The sequence below is a fragment of the Mustela erminea genome, chromosome 20, assembly GCF_009829155.1.
Source record: "Mustela erminea isolate mMusErm1 chromosome 20, mMusErm1.Pri, whole genome shotgun sequence".
Taxonomy (NCBI): Eukaryota; Metazoa; Chordata; class Mammalia; order Carnivora; family Mustelidae; genus Mustela; species Mustela erminea.
In genome coordinates this window covers 33,753,219-33,779,178 of record NC_045633.1, presented here as the reverse complement: position 1 = coordinate 33,779,178, position 25,960 = coordinate 33,753,219, and the positions used below count along the sequence as shown (strand labels likewise).

At 48.2% G+C, this 25,960-nt stretch overlaps 2 protein-coding genes across 4 annotated transcripts in view; one reads left to right on the top strand and one right to left on the bottom strand.

Annotated features, from left to right (window-relative positions):
* The window catches only part of LOC116580734, a 47,295-nt gene that overhangs the window by 13,205 nt on the left and 8,130 nt on the right, over positions 1-25,960 (top strand). The window contains exon 4 of the mRNA XM_032327377.1: positions 16,613-16,710. Coding sequence (XP_032183268.1) covers positions 16,613-16,710 — 98 coding nt within the window. The remainder of the gene's footprint in view (positions 1-16,612; positions 16,711-25,960) is intronic.
* On the bottom strand, positions 356-17,252 carry CCL24 (C-C motif chemokine ligand 24). Of its 3 annotated transcripts, XM_032327022.1 has the most exons (5): positions 17,022-17,252; positions 14,700-14,814; positions 2,805-2,900; positions 2,258-2,375; positions 356-1,466 (listed from the first exon to the last, which is right to left on the bottom strand). In XM_032327022.1, the coding sequence occupies exons 3-5, from the start codon at positions 2,875-2,877 to the stop codon at positions 1,298-1,300; spliced, it is 360 nt and encodes a 119-aa protein (XP_032182913.1). In that variant the 5' UTR covers positions 2,878-2,900; positions 14,700-14,814; positions 17,022-17,252; the 3' UTR covers positions 356-1,297. The 3 variants fall into 3 exon arrangements, with proteins under 3 accessions (XP_032182913.1, XP_032182914.1, XP_032182912.1); XM_032327023.1 differs by lacking the exon at positions 14,700-14,814; XM_032327021.1 differs by lacking the exon at positions 17,022-17,252 and having other exon boundaries at positions 14,700-14,902.

The following is a 25,960-nucleotide window of genomic DNA, read 5'->3' as shown; positions in this document are numbered from 1 at the left end:
GCTTAGGAGCTGGGATTGGTACTAAACCCTCACTGCTCTTGATTTGTGTATGTGTGTGTGTGTGTGATTTTCTCCCAATTCTCTGAAGCCATTCATTTCATAGCCTTGTGCAATAATGTGCTTGTTTGAAAAGTTTCTAAAAATGTAATTGAACCCAGCTGTGCATGAATGGTTTACAAAGTTCACATCAGTACTTCCAAGGGCAGGCCAAGATCACTGCCAGCATGTCCTGGGCTCGGGCTGCCTTTATCCCCTCTGATAGGCAACTCAGGATGCTCTCTGGGACACCCACTCCATTGTTCATACCCCAACCCTGTTCCTTCAGGAAGAGACCAGTCAAGACACAGTCACCTTCAAAGGGAAATCACATTTTACTTGGATCGTTATTTGAGAGGAGCAAGTGTTTCCACACCCTTGACCTCTACATCATGTGCTATCTCATATACAGGGAAACAAAATTTCTTTAAAGCCCTGGAATCCTCTCCCTCTACAGCGCCCACTGCACCTTCCCATCCCCCAAATGTAGGGAAAGACCACCTTTAAAGGCACACCGGGTCTTTGTCCCCAAAGGAGCACGGGAACAGGTCATGTCACAAAGTGGACCGCCTCTTCCAAACCCTCTTTCTTTCCCAAGGATTTAAACTACCCAGGCCGGCCCCTCAGCTTGGTTCTCCAGACCAATAAAAAAAAACTCATCGTTTTTTTATTACAAAAAAAAAAAAAAAAAAACGACGAGTCCCTAAAAACGTCATTCCGTTTAGCCCACGAGACGTGTGCCAGGAAGGCTGGGGTCTGGCAGTTCCTGCGGCAAAGGAGCTGCATTTTTCTCAGATTTTTATTCTTCCAGGATTCTGGAAGTGGGACATTGGCAATGCCACGAGCTTCAGCTGTCAACAGGTCCCCTGTACCCAGACAGACAGATGGTCAGCTCACAGGGTCCCACTGCAGGCCCCCAGGACCCACAGAAGCCAACTACAGGTTAAGTTTTTAGGTGGCCAGTCGAGTGTGTCTGCAGGTCAGGCCTCAGGCCCCTGAGTTCAGATGGAACCTGGAGGGCAGAGAAGGGCTGGCCCCAGCCCAGGAGAAGGACAATTGGCCACCACCCCCTTCCTTCTAGAATCTTCTCCTGCAGCTCGGGGAAGGCAAGGGGCCCAGGACCCTTGGAGCGGTTACTCAGCACCCTCGGGGCAGGCCTCCCCAGCCTTGGGCTCTTATAGGCTGATGTTAGGAAACTGGAACATTCGCTCCCCGCTGCTCATCGTTGGCTCATGGACCCCAGGCGGAGGGCCAGGCGGCGCTAGATGGCGGTGGTGTTGGCTGGCTTCCCCCGCACTGGGGCTTTGGCGGTCATTGCCCGGACCCCACGGGACGCCTTCTTCCGCCTGGCGTCCAGCTTCGTCATGTACGTCTGGACCCAGTGCTCCTTGGGGTCCCCGCAGAACTTCTGGCCCTTCCTGGTGGTGAAGCTGTGGGAAGGGTGACAAGGGCACACGTGAGAGCCAGCAGGGACCTCGAACCACTTCCCCAGATGAGGAGGTGGGCGTGGAGGCCCGCACAGGGGCAAGCTGCTGCCTGGGGTGGGGGTGGGGGTGGGCGGAGGGGGTCCTCCTAGCTGGGTCCCGGAAACACAGCCCTTTCCCTGGGTGTCTGCATCTCTGCACATGCTCAGCAACCTCCCTGTCTGACGGGGGAGGCCCTGCCCTGCCTTCAGATAATGCTTGGATTTGAAGAGGGAGACACAATCTCTACCCACAGGGAGGACAGGAGAAACTGCATTGGAATCCCCCAGGAAAAAAGGCAGATGCCTCCAGTCCACAAGCCTTTCGGGAGAAAGGCGACTCATAAAGATGCCAGAGCAGGGAGGGGGCGGTGGGATGGCCTCTGCCCAGCCAGCTCTGAGCTAGCGGGTGTCAGGCTGGAGCTGGCCCTGGTACCGGGCACAAAACTACTCATAATACCTAGGTCACATTTCTACAGCAGGCCGCCGTTCCACAGTGAGCTCACACTTGCTGCCTGGTGTGAGAGGCAGCTATGAAGTTATCCGGACTCCCAGTGACCTTGAGCAGGTCACCTTTCCGGGCCTCAGTTCTCTGTAAAAATGGGAATAACCCCATCTAGCTCATAGAACGGTCCAGAGGGTTAGTTAAGGTCAAGTTCTACGTGCCCAAAGCAGGGTCTTGTATAGACGGTGACCCTAGAGGTTCATGTCCCCCTGTCCCTCTCCTGCCGGGCGCTCAGGGAGAGGGGGGATACTCACATCACTCCTGCCATAGGGCAGACGCTCGCACTGGACAGCTGGTAGCTCACCACTCGGTTCTCAGGAACTTTCTTGGAAATGAAGGACATGCAGCAGGAGGAGGGGACGGGTGCGGAGCCTAGAGATGGGAGAGAGGAGAACCGTGTTCCTTCCCAGCCTGCCTGAGACCCTGGGCTTCAGGGCTGGAGTGCATCCCCTGTCCTAATGCCTCCAGCCCAGCCCCGGAGCAGCTGTTCCTCGACATTCCCCTTCCAAACCCAGCCCGCTTTGTCCTAGTCCAAGTGCATCCTCCACTTTCTCAGCAGACCCGCCGGACTGCGCCCGCCTGAGCTTGGAGGTTTTTTGTTTTGTTTTGTTTTGTTGACAGAGAAACACTGCTAGAGAGGGAACACAAGCAGGGGGAGTGGGAGAGGGAGAAGCCGGCTTCCCACGGAGCAGGGAGCCCAATACGGGGCTTGATCCCAGGACCCTGGGACCATGACCCGAGCCGAAGGCAAACACCCAAAGACTGAGTCACCCCAGGTGCCCCTAAGCTTGGAGGTCTTACCTGCAGGGGCAATGCAGTGGGCACACAGGGTCAGGAGCAGGAGGCCAGCCCCCAGGGTCGCAAGGCCTGCCATGAGCCGGGGACGGAGCTCAGGACCTAGAGGTGGGGTGCGGGAGGAGAGGACCAGGTGCCCTTCAGACCACCCCAATCTCCTTCTGCCTTTTATAAGGGCCGATGGGAGGAACTGTGCACTCCTAGAACCTCCCCCCACACCCCTCCCCCTCCAGGCTGCCTTGAACGCCCTCAAGGCCCTTGAATTTGGCCAAGGGGAAGTTATTGCCTCGCTGAGTCAGGGGTTCCGTGGTGTCTTCTAACAAAGGCTGAGGGAGGAGACTTTTGCCCCGCCCGAGTGAAGGGTGGAAGCTTTGGACACACGGTCAGGAGGCTGACAAGGATCCCTTGGAGGGCTGTTCACGTCCTCTGGGATCCTGGAGAAGTCACTCACCTATCTGAACTTTAGTTTCTTTCGCTGAAAGTGGGTGAAGTCACCCTATCTCCTCCCATTCATTCGTGTGTGGACCCGTCCATCCATCCATCCAACCATCTATTCATTCATTCATTCACCAAGTCTCTTGCCGGGGGGCAGGGCAGGGGGAGAGGGAGAGACTTTCAAACAGACTCCCCTCGGAGCATGAAGCCTGACGGGGGCTCGAACTCACCACCCTGAGATCATGACCTGAGCCGAAACCAAGAGCCAGATGCTCAACTGATGGAGCCACCCAGGCGCATTCAAGGAGTGGATGTTCTCCAACTCTTACTAGGCTATGCGCGACGTGCTGGGCTTCTAGTGGGGAGGCAGAAACACGAGCCCATGTGTGTAATGAACCAACACAGGTGCTGACCGAGCGGGCCTGGAGCAGAACAGATGCTCTTGTCATCCATGCGCCCTCAGACCTCTTCACCTTGTTCGTGCACACGCGCTGGCTTTTGGCGACCTTGCATTTCTAGTGCCCACGCTGCTGGAGCCGCCTGGCCGGTAGGCTCTGAGAAAATGGGAAGTACCTAGAAACCCACATCCTCAGGGCAGACCTTGACATAGGTCTGCTGGAGGGACACAGACATGCCCTATGCTGCTTCCTGAGATCCCAGCTGGGTCAAGCCAGTTTCCCTCTGTGTGACTGGACTCTGCTGCATCTGTATCCCCTCTGCCCTGCTGGTTTCCCCTGGAAGCATTGTCTAATGAATCATTTGCCATGAATCCCCCTTTCAGGGTCAGTTCTGAGGACCCAACCTGAGACAAGGGGTGTAAGTGGAAGGGGGGGCAGCTCTGCTGGAAGGGAAATGGGGGATGCTCCTGGAGCTGTTGACCGTGCTGAGGTTTGGACAGTCAAGAAACTGGTAGCCCCAGGAGGGCTTTGTAGGTCATAAGGAGCAGTGCTGTTCTCAGAGACAGAGGTGACCTTGGCAGACAGAGTGGGAGATGGCACCCGCTTCAGTCTCTTCCCCATTCCAGGATCCCAGGCTGGGACCCCAGATTTGGACTTTTGTCACGGCTGCTTCCATTTCCAGCTCCCCTCTCTCCAATGTTCTCCATCCCACTTCTCATGGAAATAAACCTTCGGCTTTCTCTGGCCTCCCTGCTCTGGGCATCCAGGGCATGCGGCAATACTGGTCACCCGGATGATAGCCAGTTGTGTGTCCGTGTCTCCCACGGGACTGTGAACACCAAGATCCATGTCCCCTTTCCCTGCCCACCAACTCCATGCAGATCACCTACAGCAGGGCCAGTGTTTGTTGAATGGACGTATGATGGACCCACTCGGAGGCACTCTCTTCTCGACCAAAAACTCCCATGTGGTCTCTGCCCAGCATAGCTGGGATCAGCATGGACACGGAGGAGTCCAGAGGCAGGTCCCCTGATGGGGGCTGGTCCAGCAACACCTGATCTCTTCACTGCCCATCTTTAGGGAGTGGAAAATACAGAGTGCCCCACTCAACTCCTTCTCAGCTTTGTACCCTCAGCTTCTGGCAGGGACGGCCCTCACCTGGCAGGGGTATGGAAGAACTTAAATGAGATGCCCTTCATACATGCAGGGGCTCACCATGGTTCCATCTGAGGACATCTGTTCAAAGATTTGCTTCTTAACAGTCCAGAGGTCAGGGAGTGCTGGAGAGTAGGTCTCCAGAGTGTGGAGAGTAGGAAGACATCAGGCGGAAGCAGCATGAGGACAGCAGCATGAGGACAGGGCTGAACAGGGCAGGAAGCCCATGCTGTCCTCATGTTGCAACCAGAGTGGGTGATACAGCAGAAGGTCATTGGGTGAGACGGTGTGGGGTGGGGTGCTTTGCCCCGATTCGGAACATTCTTTAGAGACAAAGCCTTCTCTTTCTACCTTTCTTTCTTCTTTCTTTCTTTGAGAGAGAGAGAGAAAGAAAGAGACAGAGAGAGAGAGAGCGAGAGAACCAGTGTGCTGGGTTGGGGAGGCGCAGAGGGAGAAGGTAAGAATCTCAAGCAGCGTCTGTGCTGAGTGCAAAGCTCCACTCTGGGGCTCTATCCCATGACTCTGAGATCATGATCTCAGCTGAAATCAAGAGTTGGACCCTTAACTGACTGAGCTACCCAGACGCCCCATGTTTTTCTTCAAGGCCCTAAAAAAAAAAAAAAAAAAAAAAAAAAAAGCCCAGTCTTGGGTGAAAGCAGAAAGAGAAGGACATTCCAGGAAAGCAGAATAGAAAATAGAAAGGAGGAGGAGGAGGAGGGGGAGGGGGGAGGGGAGGGGAAGGGGAGGGCAGAGGAGGGCCAGACAGCAGCAGGTACAGACAGAGCAGACTTGGGGAAAGGCGGTGAAGAGGAAAGAGGAAAGAGGAGGGGCCCTGGGAGTGTGCTGAAGCCCCTTCCTCCAGCTCAGACTCTGCCCCTTGCCCGCCGCGGTTTCTCCGTCTGAGAAGGGAGACGTGGCCCGATCTGCCTCTCCCCGAGTGTGGCGGTCACATGACCCCGTGATCCCAAGACGGGCATATGTCACTTTCATTTAAGTATGTCTTATCAAGGCGACCCTCTATGATAAGGGGTGACATATATTTATGGTGGCGATATAAGATTTTCGCAAAGTGAAACACACAAATTGACAAAACACAGTCAAGTAGGTCACGGGACCAATAGTGTGAACGAACATAGGACCAAAAAACTGTGACCATGACCCAGGAATAGCTGAAACCTGGGAACCCTGGCCAAGGTGCCCTCTGAGGGCCCTCCCCTCGAATGTGCACCCGGGCAGCAGAGGAGGAGGAGGAGGTTGGAGACTAAGCGAGCAGCCGGGAGGAGAGGGACAGGTGAGGAACGCAGAGCTGTGCCTGGCAGTGAGCCGGGAGCAGGGGTCCTGCCCTTGCGGCACGGCAGCAAGGGCGGCTGTCCTGTTTGCCTTTCCGGGGTGAGTCACCCCAAGAACAATGATGTAGCATCAAACCCAAAGCTGTGAGATATGGGCCAGTGGACAGTAGCCTAGGGGGTCGGGCTGTGAGCTTGGATAAGAAATGACTCCAGATACTTGAAGACATGTCCCAGGAAGGGAGAGGGGGCCCTGATGGCCCTGAATAGTGCAAAAGTAGACAGTTGTGAGAACAGGATGGTTCGGGCAGCAGGGCAGCGGAGAGCAGAGCTCAGCTCACCTATGATGTTGCTAAGTGCTTTGGATCCCACTTGCCAGGAACACACACTTCATCCCCAAGGCAACTGGGCTTTAGAGGTCAGGCAAGGGCAGAGCGGGCATTTTGAACTGTGGTCTGTCTGAACTCAACGCAGTGCCTCTCACCTGGGAGCTCAGCCTGGATCGTGGGGGCAGCAGGGCCTCCCATGCTTTGGATGTGCAGAGTTTAAAAGAGGTCAGATCTGTGGTCTAGTGACAGGACTGGATCCACCAGTGGGTGTGGCAGGAAGGCACCAGGGAGGGGTGGGGGGCGGCAGGGAGGCTGGCTGGAGGTTATCCAAGCTGCCCCGGGGGAGGGATGCTGAAGGGCTGAGACAGGGGCCACTAGAGGTTAGTTTGGCTCCATTTTACCTGTTAGATCTGCCTGAAGTGCCTGGAGGAGAGGGAGATGCAGAATCGGGGGGGGGGTGACCCCTGGGGCATCCCGGGGTGTGGGTGACAAGCATCTGCACGTTTCCTAAGACCCACTTCTTGGAAGTCAGCCCAGAACCCACCTTTTTAAGCCTCTCGCTAAACCCAGTAGCATGGCCCCGTCAAGGGCTACCCTCTGGATCTGAATGTCACCTGCCAGGAGGTTCACCTGCCTTACCAACGTCACTTGATTCCTCTGTGACTTACCTTTCGTGTCCTCATCTATAAAAGGGGAAATGATGACATTCACTTCGTGGGTCATTATGAGGATCGAACACGATAATTCAGGTCAGGTGCTTAGCTCCCTGTCCGGCATTAATCAAGGGCCCCCCAGAAAGGCGGCCATTCTTATTTTTATGACAACAACTTGTTTCCAAGACAATGAGATGACTAAGCAATCCACAGGCTCTTCCGTGAGCTTTAATATATTATGGCATTTAATCTAATCTTTACACTATTGACCCTGGACGGTAGATATTATAATATGATTGTACAGATGGGTGAAGCAACTTGCTCTTGGTCATACAGCCATTGACCCCACGTCTGGTTTGCAGCTGAAACCTGAGCTACCATATAGGGTGTTGAAAATATGGGAGCAGTGAGGGAGTGGAAGGCTAAGAAAGAAAATGGGCAAGCTGATCCTAAAATTCATATACGGAAATTCGAGGAACCCAGAATGGTCAGAATGATTTTCAAAAAGAAGAATAAAGTTACAGAGCTGACACTTCCCACTTTCACTTTCCCACTAATTCCTACAGACTAAAGTAATCAAGATGGTTTGGGTATGGGCATAAGGATAGACAGACAGATCAATGGAGTTAGAGTCCAGACAAACCCTCACACTTACAGTCAATTGATTTTTTTTTTTAAGATTTTATTTACTTATTTGACAGAGAAAGAGAGCACAAGAAGAGGGAGTGGCAGGCGGATGAAGTAGGCTCCCCGGTTAAACAGGGGGTCTGATGCGGAACTTGATCCCAGGGCTCTGGGATCATGACCTGAGCAAAAGGCAGACACTTAACCCACCGAGCTGCCCATGGTCCCCCACAGTCAGTTGATTTTTGATAAGGATGCCAGAGCCATTTGGTGGGAAAGGATAGACTTTTCAACAAATGTTGCTGGGACAACTGGATATCCACATGCAAAAGAATGAAGTTGGATTCCCTCCCTCACACCGTATATGAAAATTAACTCAACATAAATGTAAGAGTTATAACTACAGAACTTTTAGAAGGAAACTTAGGTATTAATCTTCATGACCTTGGATAAGGTAACAGTTTCTTTTATATGATACCAAAAACACAAACAAACATACACACACAAATTAAAATTTTACTAAAATTAAAAATTTACTAAAATTTAATTACTAAAATTAAAAATGTTGTGGGGGCACCTGGGTGGCTCAGTTGTTAAGTGTCTGCCTTTGCCTCAGGTCATGATCTTGGGGTCCTGGGGATCAGAGTCCTGCATCAGGCTCCCTGCTCAGCAGGAAGCCTGCTTCTGCCTCTACCACGCTCTCTGCTTGTGTTTCCTCTCTCGCTGTCTCTCCCCCTGTCAGAAACACCCACACACACACACACACACACACACACACACACCAAAAAAACCAAAACCAAAAAAACCACTGTGAATTGGGGTGCCTGGGTGGCTCAGTTGGTGAAGCGTCTACCTTTAGCTCCGGTCATGATTCAGGGGCCTGGGATTCAGCCCCACATTGGCTTACATGGGGGGGGGGGTCCCTGCTCAGGGGGGGCCCTGCTTCTCCAGCTCCCACTGCCCTCCCCTTACTTGTGTTCTCACTCTCATTTCCTCTCTCTCAAATAAAAAACAAACAAACAAACAAAAATAAAAAAACAACTTTGTGACTCAAAGGATACTATCAAGAAGGGAAAAATTCAACTCACATAGTGAGAGAAAATATTTGGAAGTCATCTGCTCATTCCAGTATCCAGCTAGATTCTTCAGAAAAATTCTTAGAACTCCACTTATGAAAAAACAATTCCATTTAAAGTAAAGCATTTGACTAGGTATTTCTCCAAAGAAAATATACAGATGACCAATAAGTACATGAAACAATAACTCAACGTCATTGATCATTAGGCAAACCCGCAATGAAATAGTACTTCACACAGATGGCTATGGAAAAAAAAAAAAAAAAAAAGCAAAATAAGTGTTGGTGGAGAAATAGGAATTCTCATACATTGTTCCTGGGAATGGAAGATTGTGTAACCACTGTGGAAAAGCTTGACAGTTCCTCAAAAAATCAAACACAGTATTACAATATGATGCAACAGTTCAACTCCAAAGTATATAGTCTAGAGAACTCGAAACATGTTCCTGCCAAAACTTGCCAGTGAATGTGATTTGCGGTAGTCAAAAGATGTTAAGTTTAATGGTCATCAGAAGATGTATGTATAAACACAAATGGCATAACAACTGTGGAATTCTCTTCAGTTCTAAAAAAAGGAATGAAGCATACGGATACATTCTTTGTAAATGATAGAAGTCAGATCCAAAAGGTCATCATACGGTGTAGGATTCCATTTGCAAGAAATGTTTAGAGTGGGGAAATCCATAGAGATGTAAAGTGGGTGTTGGGTGCGGGGGCTGGGAGGAAGAGGTAGTTGAGAGATATGAAATTCTTTTTTGGGGTGATAGAAATGTTCTAGAATTAGGGGCACCTGGGTGGCTCAGTGGGTTAAGCCTCTGCCTTCAGCTCGGGTCATGATCTCAGGGTCCTGGATTGAGTCCCGCATCGGGCTCTGGATTCGGCGGGGAGCCTCAACCTCAATCCCCACCACCTGCCTCTCTGCCTACTTGTGCTCTCTGTCAAACAAATAAAAATCTTAAAAAAAAAAAAAAAAAAAGAAATGTTCTAGAATTAAATAGTGGTAAGGGTTGTACCAAGTGTGCCATTTAACTGTATGCTTTAAAGGCATTGGGACACCTGGGTGGCTCAGTCAGTTAAGTGCTCAACTCTTGGTCTCAGCTCAGGTCATGATCTTGGGGTTGTGAGATCAAGCCCCACATGGGGCTCCACACTCAGCTTGGAATCTGTTTGAGATTCTCTCAATCCTTTTCCCTCTGCCTCCCCTTCTTCTTCTCATCCTACTTGAGGGCTCTCTCTCTCTCTCTCTCTCACATAAATAAATAAGTAAATAAACTAATTAGTTCAATCTTTTTTTTTTTAAGATTTTATTTATTTATTCGACAGAGAGAGATCACAAGTAGGTAGAGAGGAAGGCAGAGAGAGAGGAGGAAGCAGGCTCCCTGCCGAGCAGAGAGCCGGATGCGGGACTCGATCCCAGGACTCTGAGATCATGACCTGAGCCGAAGGCAGCGGCTTAACCCACTGAGCCACCCAGGCGCCCTAATTAGTTCAATCTTTAAAGCCATTAAAACAATTAATTTTGTTATGTCGATTTTATCTCAATTAAGAACTAAAGAAAAAAAGTAGAGAGCAGAACCTGAGGAGACTTTCAAAAATATTTGCTCCAATGGTGAGGACTTCAAGGCTTGATTGAGGCCACACCCATTCTCAAAGACCTCACCTGCCTCCTTCCCATGGCCTGACTTTGATCCAACAATCTGACTTATCAAATTGAACCCGTGAGGTCAGAGACAAGTGGAGACAGTGGGTTTTCCCCCGGTCCTTCCCCTACTCTGCACACACTTCCTGGCAAGCAGGCAGAAATGGAGTCTTCCTTCGATGGGTTCCGTATCTATCTTCATAGAATGGCGGAGGCTTCAGGTCCCCCTCACTCTCTCTTTTTTTCTTCCCTGATGACCCTCCTCAGTCCCCAGCATCTCCTTACTCCCTCTGTCCCTTGTTATGTGAACCTACTACTTTATAGAAAGGCAATAAAAAAAAAAAAAACATTCACTCCACAGATAAATGACTGACAAGTTTAACAAGAAGGGGCTTCTTGTATGCTAGGTCTCTGCAAATAAGGACAATGGAAGCTATGTTTTTCACTGCTGGGGAAGGGCACTGAAAAGATGGAGTGGGAGAGGGAGAGAATGACGCCAAGGATGCTGCAATGGAAGCAGAGGTATCAGTGATTGTACGTATACAATCATTTAGAAACACTGACATACCAGGAGCAATGAGCAGACCTAGCAGAAACATTCCTTCTTGGAAAAGAAGCTGATTCTGGTCCTGGGGGAGAGAAAATAGAGCCTAGAACATCTTTGGGGGCCAGAAGGTAGCAAAGTGCTCAAAGAATCATGGAGGGAAGTTAAAAAGATGTAGGAGGCAGCTTGCAAGGGTTCACACTGGCCAAATCTGGAATAATTTGGCCAGTAATAGTGATAATGATGGATTGAATAAAATAAGAATCCATAAGTAAATGTTCTGAGTTGAGTTGTGACCCCCACCCTGCCCTACCTCCCACCAAAAAGAATGTATATGGGTGTCCTAACCATGTTCTAGAATGTGATCTTATCTGGAGACAGGGTCTTTGTAGATACCAAGTTAAAATGGGGTCAGTAGGGTGGGCCAGAATCCACAATGACAGGTATCCCAATAGATTGGGGGGAAATGTGGACTTAGCCACTGACACGCACAGAGGGAAGATTTTGTGAAGACCCACAGAGAGAAGGTGGCCATGGACAAGCCAAAGAGAGAGGCTTCCAGAGCAGAGCCTTCCCTTGCAGGCCTGAGGAAGAATGATGCCTTGACCTTGACCTTCTAGCCTCCAGACTGTGAGACCATACATTCCTTTTGTTTAAGCCCTGGGTGGTGCTACTTCCCTATAACAACCCTAGCAGATCAACAGAGGGGAAGCTCCATATGCAGTAGGATTGCCACCTAATAAACAGAGAAAAAATGGTAGAACTAGAAAATCCTCCAAGGACGCTAAAGCTCGAAGGTAAAAGTGTGATGGGAAATGGGGTATTTCTGTGGCTTCCATGTGTCTCCCCACAAACTCCAGCGAATTATGAACAGAAAATCAGCAACTCGATAGTGACGAAAACTAGAGGACATGAAAACAAAACAAAACAAACCCCTCATGTGAGTTTCCTAATAAGGTTCAAAACTGGATCGAGGGTCATGGAACGGCGATGGCATGTTGGAATGTTCTAGTCCCAGACCTGCCCTTAACCAGCTGCTGAACTTGAGTAAATCAGTCGCTTCTCCCAAGCTTGGATTTCCTCATCTCTGAAATGTGCTGGAGTGGGGTGTAGACTCATGGGGTCATGGGAAGCCAGAGAAATTGTGGATGTGAGAGCTTTCAGGAAACTTCAAAACATGGTGCAAATTCGAGTCTTCACCATCCAGTGGGAATCAGGTAAGACAGAGGAATTAAGCTCACTTCAGGCATCAGACAGCAGAGGAGAATATATGGGGTCAGCGGGGGGCCTTTCTGGGCCCCTAAAATTGGATTCTCAAGGCAATCTGGCTCTGCTGGCTCTTGAACAGACTTCAGTAAGAAGGAAAATGACTTGGAATATATATCCAGCAATACTGGGGTTGCCTTTTTCTTGAGATCTTGGGCTGGGTGACAGATAGATGTTTCAAGATTTTTCTAAAAAAGATTTTATTTATTAATTCAACAGAGAAAGAGAGATCACAAGTAGGCAGAGAGTCAGGCAGAGGGGGAGGGGAAAGCAGGCTCCCCGCTGAGCAGAGAGCCCGATGTGGGGCTCGATCCCAGAACCTTGAGATCATGACCTGAGCCGAAGGCAGAGGCTTAACCACTGAGCCACCCTGGTTTTTTGTTTGTTTGTTTGTTTGTTTTTAGATTTTATTTAGTTATTTGTTTCAGAGAGCAAGAGAAAGTGGCAGAGGGGGGGTAGAGCAGGAGAAACAGAGGAGGAGGGAGAGAGACAGATAGACTGTGCTGAACACGGAACCTGATGCGGGGCTCGATCTCACAACCCTGAGATCAGGACCTGAGCTGAAATCAAGGGTCAGAAGCTTAACTGACTGAGCCACCCAGGTGCCCCTCAGGATGGGTTTTAAGGGGTTGAAAAAATTTCTCCTTCCTCACCCTGCTAGTCTGATAACAGATCATGGACAATTATCTTCTAAATAATGGCCCCTTTGTTGAAAGGCAAATGTATTTCTTGGCAGGGATAAGGAATCCCTCACATAGACCTTCTAATAAAACTTAATCAAACCAGCCATCCAACCATCCACACACTCATTGGTTGCTGCTGTATGCCAAGTGCCTTGCTCACTTGGGGCACACAAAGGGAATTATATACAGGGACCGTCCTGGAGGTATTCACCCTGGGCCATAAGAGACAAAGGCAATTATGGTATAGATGGTAGATACCCACAGTGAGGAGGTACACCTGGCCATATTCGACAGCAGAAGAACATTCTAGAAGAGGTGCCTCCTGAACTGATTAAGGCTGATTGAGGTGGGAAGGCCTAGGAGGGTAGCAGTGGAAACCTGGTAGAGAGGGGTGTTCCAGACCCTGGAAGTCACAGGGACAAGGTCAAAGAGGAGAGGTGACTTGGTCAAGTCTGGAGTTTTGCAGAAATCACTCTGGCCCCAGGCAGCCCGTGTAGGGAGACAGTTGTGAAGGCTATGGGAGGAATGCAGGGGGGAATGGGGAGCCAATGGGGGTGGGAGGGAGGGCATGGTATTGAGAACTACTCGGAAAGTGGATTCGAGAAGATTTGGTGCCCTGGTGGTTGAGGAAGGAGAAGGAAGTGGTGAGAATACTACTCGGGTTCCAACCTGGGTGCATGGTGGGGATGGGGTCATTTGAGGAGGAGTAGAATCCACCAGGGAAAGCAGGTCAAGGTGAAAGCTACTTGGGGCTGTGGAGTCCAGAGTCCCAGGGGTTCTAGGGGAACACTTGAGGATGCAGCAGGCCCAGAGGCATCGCCCAGGTCAGATGCCCCCGCCCAGCCCAAGCACCAGGCATGCACAGTGTAGCTCCATGAAAATGGCATAGCCCTCGAGACCGAGTTCCTGAGTTTGTTTCCTGCTCCTACTTGTTCCCGGTGGCCCCGGGCAAGGTGTCGAACATCTCGGAAGCACAGCCCATTTGCTATAAAATGGGGATGTGAAAGCCCATCTCCCAGGATGGTGGCGGGAAGGAGGCAGTCCTTGAGCCTCAACAAGGGGCTCTATCCCAGGCCTGCCTTCTGGAGACAAGCTGCCACCAGACCAGACCTAAATCCCTTCAGTTCTTTCCTTAAAGACCCACTTGGCTCCTTTGAATCCTTACTTGAATCCTTACTTGATCCTCTTTGGGTCCCCATTTCTTGGGGAAGAAACCGAGCCTCTGAGAGGCTGCCTGGCTTGCTCAAGACCCCAAAGCCATCATGAAGCAGGGCTGGTCCTATGTCTTCCTAGTAAAGAACCTGTACCTTGGCCACGGCACCAGGTGGGCCCAGGGTGCTGTGTGGTGCTGTTTCCAGCAGGCAGAGTCTCTTTTCTAAGTACATCTCCAGTGCATCCCTTCCGGTCGACCCTCCCTGCCACCCCATTTACTCCTTCCTGGATTCCTGTTCCAACCTCCTAACCAAAGGTGGCTGAAGATGGACAGAAGGCCTGGGGCTTGAAGCAGTGGAAATGACAGAAGGACAGATGAGCACAGGGGTGGAGAGCACAGGGGACTCAGGAAGGCAGGCTCGGGTTATCTATTGCTGCTTCCTGTGGTGCCTTCCCCCTCCTCGCCATCAAACACACACACAGTTGCAGAGAACTGGGAACAGGGGATGGTCCTAGGAGCCACTGACCTAGAGATGACAAGGTGACAGCCTCAGCACCCAGCGCAGGAGTGTTTTCCCACATTTATCAGATCTGGAATGGCAAGGGGAGTGGGAGGAGCAGAGGGGCCTCCTGGGGCAAAGAAGGGAGCCTGTACATCTTACCTTTGATAGTCTTGGAAATTCGGGAGCCCAAGGTTCACAAGGACTTTTGAGAAGTTGGCTTCATGGCAATAGGCAGACTTCGACAGGTGCACACGCAGGAGGTGGGGGGCCGTCCCTCCCAGGGAAGCACAGAGAGTCCATTGCCAGGATGGACTTCTCCCCTGCACACCCTAAAGCTGGTCTTGGAAGGGGTGTGACCCTGAGCAGGGCAGGGGAGGATGGGTGGAAGCTATTAAGCAACTTGCCCTTTGGTCTCCTCATGGTAGAGCTTGAAAGAGCTCGGTTTAGCAGGAACAGTAGGGGAAAACAGCAGCTGGACCCAAGGTCACCGTTAACCAGCCGGCCCCGTCTGCGTGGTAAACCAGAAGAGCTCTAGACGAGAGGAGCCTCCAGGGTCCCCTTGTATGCCTCAGTGTCATTGCTGCCTTCTAGATTTTGGAGATTCGAGGCAAAGAGAATCAGAATTAAGAGGCAGAACTCAAGGGGGAAGACATCAGATGGGCAAAGCAATCCAGAAACAGATCTGATCACCTTGGATGATAGTGAGACTCCCAGCAAGGGGGGCATGCAAATACCTCTTGTCAGAGCTCTGGGTAGGAAATTCAAGCTTCCTATAAAGAAGTCTCACCCAGCTCTGGGGTTCTGGGATCGAGGGAAAGACTCGTTTTAGACTCAATGTCATTAGAGCTCAGAGTCCACTAAAAGGAAGATACATCGACGTATAATTACACTATAGTGTGATAAGGCACAGGGAGCAGAGGAGTTAAGAGCACGGCTGTCAGGCCTGGGCTCAGATCTAGGCTTTTCCAGCCTCCATTGTGTCATCTGGGAAGTGGGCATGAAACCTTCTCCTTCCCAGGGGAGCAACGGGGACAGAGAGCGAGAATGACTGTCATGCTCCGGGTGTGGTGTCTCACCTGCCGTAAATGCCAATAATGGGAAGTCGTTTCTAGGCACAAGGAAGGTACAAGGCAGCCTCCTGCCAAGGGCTCTGGACTATGCGGTTCTGCAGAGAGAAGGATGAGCAGGAGCTCCAGGGGGACAAAGGGTCAAGGGCATTCCGGGCCAAGGGGAAGAGCATGCGCAGGGAGAAACCCGATAAGCAGTGGGATGTGCTGAGTTCCGGAAGATGATGGGAGGAGATGGAATTGAGAGGTTGGGCGCAGGGGCTGGATAGCACATGGTGCCCCACCTGTCCTGTCCCAAATGCAAGTGATGTAGCGTTCCTTCCCGTCCAGAGCAGACACCATCACCCTCCCTCCCCCTATCGGATAATGGCTCTACTGTTCTTGATTCTATTTAACAACCCCTAGACCTCTCCATTCCTTCTCAGATTCATTCCTCTGCCTCCCAGCTTGACTCCCTCCATGGTGTTCTGCACACAGGGACAAGAAAGCCCCTCTTAAGATGCAAACCAGGGGCACCTGGATGGCTCTGTGGGTTAAAGCCTCTGCCTTCGGCTCAGGTCATGATCCCAGGGTCCTAGGATCGAGCCCCGCATCAGGCTCTCTGCTCAGCAGGAAGTCTGCTTCCTCCTCTCTCTCTGTCTGTCTCTCTGCCTACTTGTGATCTCTGTCTGTCAAATAAATAAATAAAATCTTAAAAAAAAAAAAAAAGATGCAAACCAGTAAACCAGCCCTGGTCCCTCCCCCGCCTAAGACGCTTCCCTAGGAACCCATCCCCCACAGCTAACTTCATCTGGTCTCTCATCTCCATAATTTTGACCATTTGTGCCCACCACCCAATCTGTTGTATACTTAATGGTTTTCTAAAGAATTGACTTCACCCAAAAATATCCCTGAAATTCCAGGTTTAGTATATTGGCTCTATTTTCTCCAATATGCATTGAAATAAATCCACGAGTATTAAAGTAAACTGCTGTGTGTGTGTCTGTGTGTGTGTGTGTCTCTCAGTTTGTAGCAGAAACTACGCATGCTCTGCCCAGGAAGCAGCTGATACCAACGCCAGAGATTATCAGCAAGCGCCTTGGCAGATCTTGGTTGACAGACAGGTAAGACAGAGCCAGTGATGTGCTGGTCAATATTTGACAACTCGCTCTGTGGGGGGAAGCTCTGATTTGTAGCATTGGTTGGTCCCTATGGTATAAATACCCCTAAGATGGCTGATTTCCAGTTTTGCACCTGATGTCACGAAAGCAGAGCTGGAAAGAGACGCCCTCCCAGGCAGGTGTGAGCCTGCCTTGTGGACCACAGGGAGAGCCCCAGGACAAACATTCTAAAAGGGCACAGGGTCCTTCAGTTCTGAGAGATGCAAGGAGATAAGGACTGGTGTTCACACGGAAGTTGGAAAATATTTACTAACCTGCAGCTTGTTGAAAGCCAAGTGGGTGCAGGAGGAAAGGTCTCTGAGCAATGCACAAGGGTCCTTCAGACGGGCCACAGCTGAGGCCACATCCTACGAAGGCAAGGAGTCCCAGGGCAGAAGGAGACAGGAAGCCCAGTTTTCCTGGCTTGCTTGAGACTAGGTCCTGTCCTTCTCCTGGTAGAAATAGCCCCTATCCAGAAGCCGAGGAAGAATCAGATTCTGCTGAGCCGCAAAATCTGGTGGCTGAGGACCTCACTAAAAGAAGAAGTGAAAGAGTAGTTCTTTCTGCAAGATGGACACAGCTGGATTTCTTCCCTAGAGCAGAAAAACCTGAGACAGCCCTCGGGATATTGGACGTCTCTGGCCTGCCCAAGGATACCCAAGTGCTGGGTCTGGAGTCAGACGCATGCTTCTCATTGGCTTGACCCCAAAACTCCTGGAGTAGGTTGGCATACTTGGGAAACTTTTGCTTTTGGGGTTCCAAGACACAGTGTGTCCCTGCCCTGGGAAGCAGGAGCCAGTGCTCTGACTCAGCCCTGGAGGGGCATGTGGACTTGGATTACGGGCTCTTCCTCTAAGCTCTCACGAGAGAGTCACAAAAGCACTTTGCACACTGCAAAGCCTTGTGCAGAAATGAGCAACGGCATGAGAGTGATGTCCCATCCACCCAAGACTCCTGGGAAATAGCTCCTGTTCATTAGCTCAACACCAACCCTCATGCTGTGCCTATGAACCATCTCTGCCCTCGGGAGGCGTATCATCTCAGCAGGAAGACAAGGCACACGAGAAAGCCCGCTTTATTCTTCCTCTCGCTGGTCTCTGCCATTATGGACAACACTAAAGAATGGCTCCTTACAAGGAAAGACCTCTTCATGGATGCGATCTCCTAGAATATCTTTACTCCAACAGGTGGATCTGCCTATACAACAGGGATGGTTCTGATTATTCTACAACCTTTGAGAAACAAGGGGAGACACTGGACCAAGGGTTGATAGACCTAGATTTGGTTTTCAGCTCTACTAACTTACTAACTGAGTGGCCAAGTACTAACTCTCCCTGGGCCTCCGTTTTCCTACCCGCAAGATGGGCTTAGGGATCCCTACCCTGTGTGCCAGCCAAAAAGCATCGTCAAGAACTTACCTGAGTTTGTGGGTATGAGATGGGAACTCCCCACTCACGTATGAAGACTGATGAGTGCTATTTGGCTGGGTCACAGACCTGGCTCTTTAGGAAAGAATGTAGAACATTGGAAATGATAAATATGTGGGGAAATTAAAAAAGCAATCTTTTTTTCCTGGTAATTTGTGTAAAACACATATGACTGTTTATAGCAAAAATGAAAATATTTTATTGTGGGGTTTTTTTTGCATAGGTTGATGTAAGACATATGATAACTATAACATGAAGAATGAGAATAAATGGATCTATGTGGCTGCAAAGTACTTAGAATTTATGCCAAATGGTACCATCTTAGCTCTAAGTTGACTTTGAAAAGTTACTGATTTATATCATACTCTTTAAAGTAACCGCTAAAAAGGTAATGCAAAGGGAAGCCTGGGTGGCTCAGTTGTCAAGCATCTGCCTTCAGCTCAGGTTATGTTCCCAGGGTCCTGGGATCGAGCCCCGCATCAGGCTCCCTGCTCAGTGGAGAGCCTGCTTCTCCCTCTCCCTCTGCTGTTCCCCCTCCTAGGGCTCTCTTCTGTATCTCTCTCTCTCTGTGTCAAATAAATAAATACATAAAATCTTTTTAAAAAGATTTTGAAATAAATCCACAAATATTAGATAGAGATAAAGCAAAAAAGCAGGTAGGTAAATTAAAAGAAATACTAAAGTAAATATGCAATTAACCCAAAAGAATGCAGGGAAGTGGGAACAGAGGAACTAATAACAAAAACAAAATAAAAGGTAGAATAAGCAGGAGCCAAATAAAATAGTAGATTTCAACCCTAAACCGTTACATTGGTGATTATATTAAATGTAAACGGCCCCAAGACCATGCCTACATTCCACGATTCACTAGAAGGACTCAGGGCTCTGCATGTAGTCCTATAGATGCACCGGTGTATTAAGCATGCACCGGTGGACTGTAAGAAAAAAAAAACTCAAGTGGAGTCTGGAGGAATCCATCGTAGGCTTCCTCATGCTCTCTCCCTCCTATGAAAGATCACACAGAGCACACTCTTCCACCAGCCATGAAAAGGCAGCAACACGTGTCTGTGTGTCCCTGCACACAGAAGCCCATTACAGACTCAAGAACCAGAGTTTTACTGGAGGCTGGCCAGGCTGGTCTCTGCCTCACACATCAAAATTCCAGACTCCCTAAAGGAAAGCAGATGTTCGGGATACAGTGACTCATCCTTATCATCTAACCCTTGATTAGGAACACACCAAGAATCAAGTTCCCAGAAACCAACCAAAGGTTAACTTGCAATCGGGCTTTCCGAAGGCTACGCTTCAGTTCTGTTCATCTTTACTCTTTTCTGCACAGGATTAAATGCTTCAGTTAAAAGACAGGAATTGTCAGACTGGATAAAAGACCAAGACTCCACTACCCACTGTCTACCAAAAATGCATTTTATTTTATTTTTTTTAAAGACTTTATTTATTTATTTGACAGACAGAGATCACAAGTAGGCAGAGAGGCAGGCAGAGAGAGAGAGAAAGAAGCCAGCTCCCTGCCAAGCAGAGAGCCCAATGCGGTGCTCGATCCCAAGACCCTGGGATCATGACCTGAGCTGAAGACAGAGGCTTTAACCCACAGAGCCACCCAGGCACCCCCCAAAATGCATTTTAAATAATAAGGACAGAGATGGGCTGGAAATTGATGGGAAATGATACACTATACAAATACAAGGAGGGACATTTCATAATAATTCACCAGGAAGACAGAACAATCACCTGTATGTGCCTAGTAATAGAGTTTAAAGATCCATGAAGCAAAATTTGCCCATAAGTAAAGGGAGAAATAGATCTACACTCACAGATAATTTAACACAGCTGTCTCAGTAACTGATAAAACAAGTAGGTAAAAATCAACAAGGACGTAGGAGATGTGAATCACCTTGACCTAACTGACACATACAGAACACGACAGCCAATAAATGCCAAATACGCATTTTCCCCAAACACACACCCATCACATGGCCCCTGCAACACCCTGTGTGCTCGGTCAAAGGCTCCATACATTGGAAAGACTGAAATGTTAACAAATATGTCTTCCAACCACCATGGAGATAAGGAAAAGCCAGAAACAATAATGTATCCAGGAAACCATATTTGAAAACTAAGCAACACATTTCTTTTTTTTTTTTAATTTGACAGAGAGAAATCACAAGTAGACCGAGAGGCAGCCAGAGAGAGAGAGAGGGAAGCAGGCTCTCTGCTCAGCAGAGAGCCCGATGCGGGACTCGATCCCAGGACTCTGAGATCATGACCTGAGCCGAAGGCAGCGGCTTAACCCACTGAGCCACCCAGGCGCCCAAGCAACACATTTCTAATTAATCCATGTCAAAGAAGGAGTTACGGAGGAAATTATAAAAACCTTTTAATTGGATAATAATGAAAACAGAACATATCAAAAGTTGTGGGAGGCAGCCAGATAATGCTAGTTGGAGACTTACCGTTTTTAATGCTTACATTGTTATTATTTTCAAGATTTTATTTATTTGTTTGTGTGTTTATTTATTTATTTTAGAGAGAGAAAGGGTTCCCAAGTGGGGAGAGAAGCAGAAGGAGAGGGAGAGAGAATCTGGAGCAGATTCTACACGGAGTACGGAGCCCAATGCGGGGCCCGATCCCACAACCAGGAGATTACAACCTAAGCCAAAACCAAAGCTCAGGTTTAATCAACTGAGCCACCCAGGTGCCCCTAATGCTTATATATATATATATATATATTTTAAAGACTTATTTATTTATTTGACAGAGAGAGATCACAAGTAGGCAGAAAGGCAGGCAGAGAGAGGAGTGAAGCAGGCTCCTGCTGAGCAGAGAGCCCGATGTGGGGCTCGATCCCAGGACCCTGAGATCATGACCTGAGCCGAAGGCAGAGGCTTAACCCACTGAGCCACCCAGGCACCTCTCATGCTTATATTACTAAGAAAGGGGAAAAATGGGACCTACTTCCTCCCCTCCCTCTGCTCCTCTCCCTGTTTGTGCTCTTTCTCTCTCTCTCTCTTACTCACACTTTCTCTTAAATAAAATATTTTTTTAAAAAAAGAAGGTGAAAGACAACACACAGAAAAGGATAAAATATTTGTAATGTGTACCTCGGATAAGGGACTTGTATCTCAACTACTTAGAGAACTTTTACAACTCAATAATAAAAAGACAAATAACCCCGTTTTAATCGTCAAAGGATCTGAATTTCTCCAAATCTCCAGAGAAGGTATGCGAATGACCAGTAGGCATGGGAAACGATGCTCAACATCATTCAAATCAGTTCAAAACCACAGAGATAGTATTTTAGTCCTTGACACCCGCTCTAACGGCCGTAATTAAAAAGATGTGAAAGAGGCACCCGGGGGGCTCAGTGGGTTAAAATATACAGCCCTGCAATTCTGCCCCATGCAAAAGTTTGTATATGAATGTTCAGTATTCACGATGGCCAAAAAGTAGAAACAACCCAGCTATCCAACTGATGAATAGGAAAATAAAACGTAGCATATCCCTACGATGGAATATTACTTGGCAAAAAGAAATGATGTTCTCGTTCAGGTTATGCAGATGAATCTTGGTAACATTATGCTCCGTAAAAGGAACCCGTCGCAAAGGATCACATATTGTATGATTTTATTTAAATGAAATATCATAAACAGACAAATCTATAGAGACAGAAAGTATATTAGTGGTTGCCTCGGTTTGGGGGTAGGTGATGAGGAAGGGGGTGGGAAGAGGAGTGACAGCTAATGAATACAGGTTTTCGGGGGGGAAAAGGCAATGAAAACATTCTAAAATTGATCATAGTGTTGGTCACACAACTTCGGTGATATACTAAAAACCATTGGATCGTGCCTTTCAGATAGTTGAATTCTATGATATGAAAACAGATCTCAGTAAAGCGGCTACGAAAAAGCGAGCATTTTGATGAGAAAATTCAGCAAGTTACATGAAATGAACACATTTCTGGAACAATAAAACTTGCTGAAGATGTGCTAGAAAATCTGATGCTCTTTTTATCTATTAAATAGATTGCTTTCATTGTCAAAAACCTTTCCATGTCTTTTCAATAAATGGTGTTGGGAACACTGGACAGTTTCTTGCGAAAGAATGAAACTTGATCATGTAATCGCCCCATATGTAAAAATAAATTCCTATGGACTGAAGATCCAAATGTAAGCCACGAAACCATAGAAATCCTAGAAGAAAACATGAGCAGTGATGTCTTGGACATTGGTCTTAGCAATATCTTTTTGGATCTGTCTCATCAGGCGAGGACAACAAAAACAAAAATTTAAAAATTGGGAGTACCTCAAACTAAAACGCTTTTGCACAGTGAGGAAAACCTCAACAAAACAAAAAGGCAACCCATTACATAGAAGATATTTGCAAATGATAGAGTCTATAAGGGGTGAATATCCAAATATATAAAAAAACTTCTGCAACTCAACACCCCCCCTCAAAAAATAATAACCCAATTTTATTAAATTAAAAAAATTTTTTTAAATATTTTATTTATTTATTTGACAGAGATCACAAGTAGGCAGAGAAGCAGGCAGAGAGAGAGGGGGAAGCAGGCTCCCTACTGAGCTGAGAGCCCAATGTGGGGCTCGATCTCAGGACCCTGGGACGATGACCTGAGCCAAAGGCAGAGGCTTTAACCCACTGAGCCACCCAGGCACTCCCTAATAATCCAATTTTTCAAATGTGCAGAGGACATGAATAGACTTCTTTCTAAAGAAGACATGAAGATATGGTCAACATCACTGATCATCAGGAAATGCAAAACAAAACCTCACACCAGTCAGAATGGCTCATATCAAAAATAAAAGAAATAACAAATGTGGGCAAGGATGCGGAGAGAAAGAAACGCTTGTGCACTGTTAATGAGAATGTGAACTGATGCACCCACTATAAAAAACAGTACGGGGCCCCTGGGTGGCTCAGTCCGTTGATTTTACAACTGTTGGTTTCAGCTCAGGTCATGATCTCAAGGGTGGGAGACTGAGCCCCTCACGGGGCTCTGTGCTCAGCAGGGAGTCTGGTCAGGGCTCGCTCTCTCTCCCCGCCTCTCCCTCAGCCCCTTCTCCCACTCATGCTCTCTCTCTCTCGCTCAAGTAAATAAATAAATCTTTTTCTAAAAATAGCATAGAGGTTCCTTAAAAAGTAAAAATAGAAATACCATATGAGCCAATAGTTCCACTTCTTGTATTTACCCAAGGAAAATAAAAACACTAATTCAAAAAGATAGACGCACTCCTAGGTTCATCGCAGTGTTATTGACAATAGCCAAGACATGGAAGCAGCCCGAGTGTCCATGAGTAGAAGAATGGATAAAGAAGATGAGATGGAGGGGCGCCTGGGTGGCTCAGTGGGTTAAAGCCTCTGCCCTCGGCTCAGGTCGTGATCTCAGGGTCCTGGGATCGAGCCCCGCATCGGGCTCTCTGCTCAGCAGGGAGCCCGCTTCCTCCTCTCTCTCTGTGCCTGCCTCTCTGCCTACTTGTAATCTCTGCCTGTCAAATAAAAATAAATAAAATCTAAAAATTAAAAAAATAATAATAATAATTTAAAAAAAGAAGATGATATGTAGACACAATGGAACGTTACTCAGCCACAAAGAAAGAAAAGAAATCTTGCCGTTGCAGCAGCATGGACAGACCGGACGGTATTACGCTAAGGGAAGTAAGTCAGACAGAAAAGACAAACACTGTATGATTTCACGTATATGTGGAATCTGAAACAAAATGAGTAAACAACCAAAAACCAGACCCATAAGTACAGAGAACAAACTGGCGATTGCCAGAGGGAAGGGTGTTGGGAGATGGATAAAATAAGGAAGGAGATTAAGTGGTACAGCCTTCCCGGTATAAAATAAGTCATAGGGTGGGGGTAGGGGGGCTTCTGGGTGGCTCAGTGGGTTAAAGCCTCTGCCTTTGGCTCAGGTCATGATCTCAGGGTCCTGGGATCGAGCCCCGCATTGGGCTCTCTGCTTGGCAGGGAGCCTGCTTCCCCCTCTCACTCTGCCTGCCTCTCTGCCTACTGGTGATCTCTGTCAAAATAAATAAAATCTTAAAAAAAATAAGTCACGGGGATGTGGAGTGCAGCAGAGGAAATATAGCCAATAATATTGTATTAATTTTGGATGGTGACAGATGGTAACCACACTTACCATGCTGAACATGTCACAATATATATATGTATAAGTGGGGGCGCCTGGGTGGCTCAGTGGGTTAAAGCCTCTGCTTTCAGCTCAGGTCATGGTCTCAGGGTCCTGGGATGGAGCCCCGCATCGGGCTCTCTGCTCAGCAGGGAGCCTGTTTCCTCCTCTCTCTATGTCTGCCTCTCTGCCTACTTGTGAACTCTCTCTCTCTGTCAAATGATAAATAAAATAAATAAATAAATATATATATGCCTGAAACTAATATAATATTGGCTTAGGTCATGATTTCAGGGTCGTGAGTTCAAGCCCTGAGAAAGCCTGCTTGAGATTCTCTCTCTCCCTCTGCTCCCCACCCCCGCTCTCTCTCATTAAAAAAAAAAAGTTTTATAATAAAATGTTGATGACAATGCAAAGAGGAGGGAATTCTTTGCCAACAGGCCCACACAAGACATTCCGAAGTTCTTCCGGCTGAGTAAAGATGATAACAGATGTGAAAAACCTCTTTACTGAAACTAATTACAGTCAGATTTTATAAAGTGTGGTAATAGGTGGTGAAGGTCAAGCTGTCCTAGCCAGAAATTCTGAATGCTAGACCAATTTTGGGATTTAAATAGACTGTATCTTTTAGAGCCGTTTTAGGATCAGAGCAAGAATGACGGGATAGAGATCGCCCCTGCAGTCTCTGCCCTCACCCATGCATAGCCTCCCCCATCACCAACACCCCCCAACAGAAGGGTATGTGTGTTGGGGCGCCCGGGTGGCTCAGTGGGTTAAGCCGCTGCCTTCGGCTCAGGTCATGATCCCAGGGTCTTGGGATCAAGCCCTGCATCGGGCTCTCTGCTCATCAGGGAGGCTGCTTCCTTCTCTCTCTCTCTGCCTGCCTCTCAGTGTACTTATAATTTCTCTCTGTCAAATAAATAAAATAAAAAATAAATAAATAAATAAATAAATAAATAAAAGTGAATCTGTAGCTAAATTAATAAAATACTAGAACTATTACATTACAAGCATCTATCACAAACAGGCATTGGCATCCCTAAAAGTGTATACCCTTAAGTTGACAAAAAACCTTTATTTTGGACTTCTTTAGAAGAAGTGGCTTTGTCTTTGTAGTCTTCTCACATTCTAGCCTCTGAGGTATATTTCTGTATTGAACAGAGGGTCCGGTCGTTAGACAGTGGTCCCCATTCCTGGAGCAGGGCCACGTCTCCACATCTCAGCAGAGACTGGCGACATTCAGCCCCTCCCCAGTATAACCAACATAGGAGCCAAGTCCTTGCCCACGCACCGTCTCACCTCACCAACTCGAGTTCCATGTTAATTCTGATCTTCCGTCCACAAAATGGTAAGTCCAGACCTTTCTAAATAAGGTCAAGTTATTTTCATTAAGCGCCCAGATGAGATTTACTTCAAGTCTGCTCTGCCCATACTGAGACCAAGTATGGGTCTCATATTAGGCATCTGAGATTTCCCCATGTAACCTCCAGATGTCGCCTCTCATGGGCTCCAAGGAGGGTTTCAAGGAGTTTTTTTTCCCCTCCTACCTTCTGAGCACACCTGTCTTTTATGATATGACCATGCTCTCAAGCTCTCACACCCTCATGCCCTGGGCACACAC

Bases quoted from the DNA above. Each gene is read 5' to 3' on its own strand.
- CCL24 (XM_032327022.1), bottom strand. From the start codon at position 2,877: ATGGCAGGCCTTGCGACCCTGGGGGCTGGCCTCCTGCTCCTGACCCTG. The intron at 2,376-2,804 runs GTAAGACCTCCA...TCCCATCTCTAG, and splicing joins CCACTGCATTGCCCCTGCAG to GCTCCGCACCCGTCCCCTCC. The intron at 1,467-2,257 runs GTGAGTATCCCC...CCCTTCCCACAG, and splicing joins TGCCCTATGGCAGGAGTGAT to CTTCACCACCAGGAAGGGCC.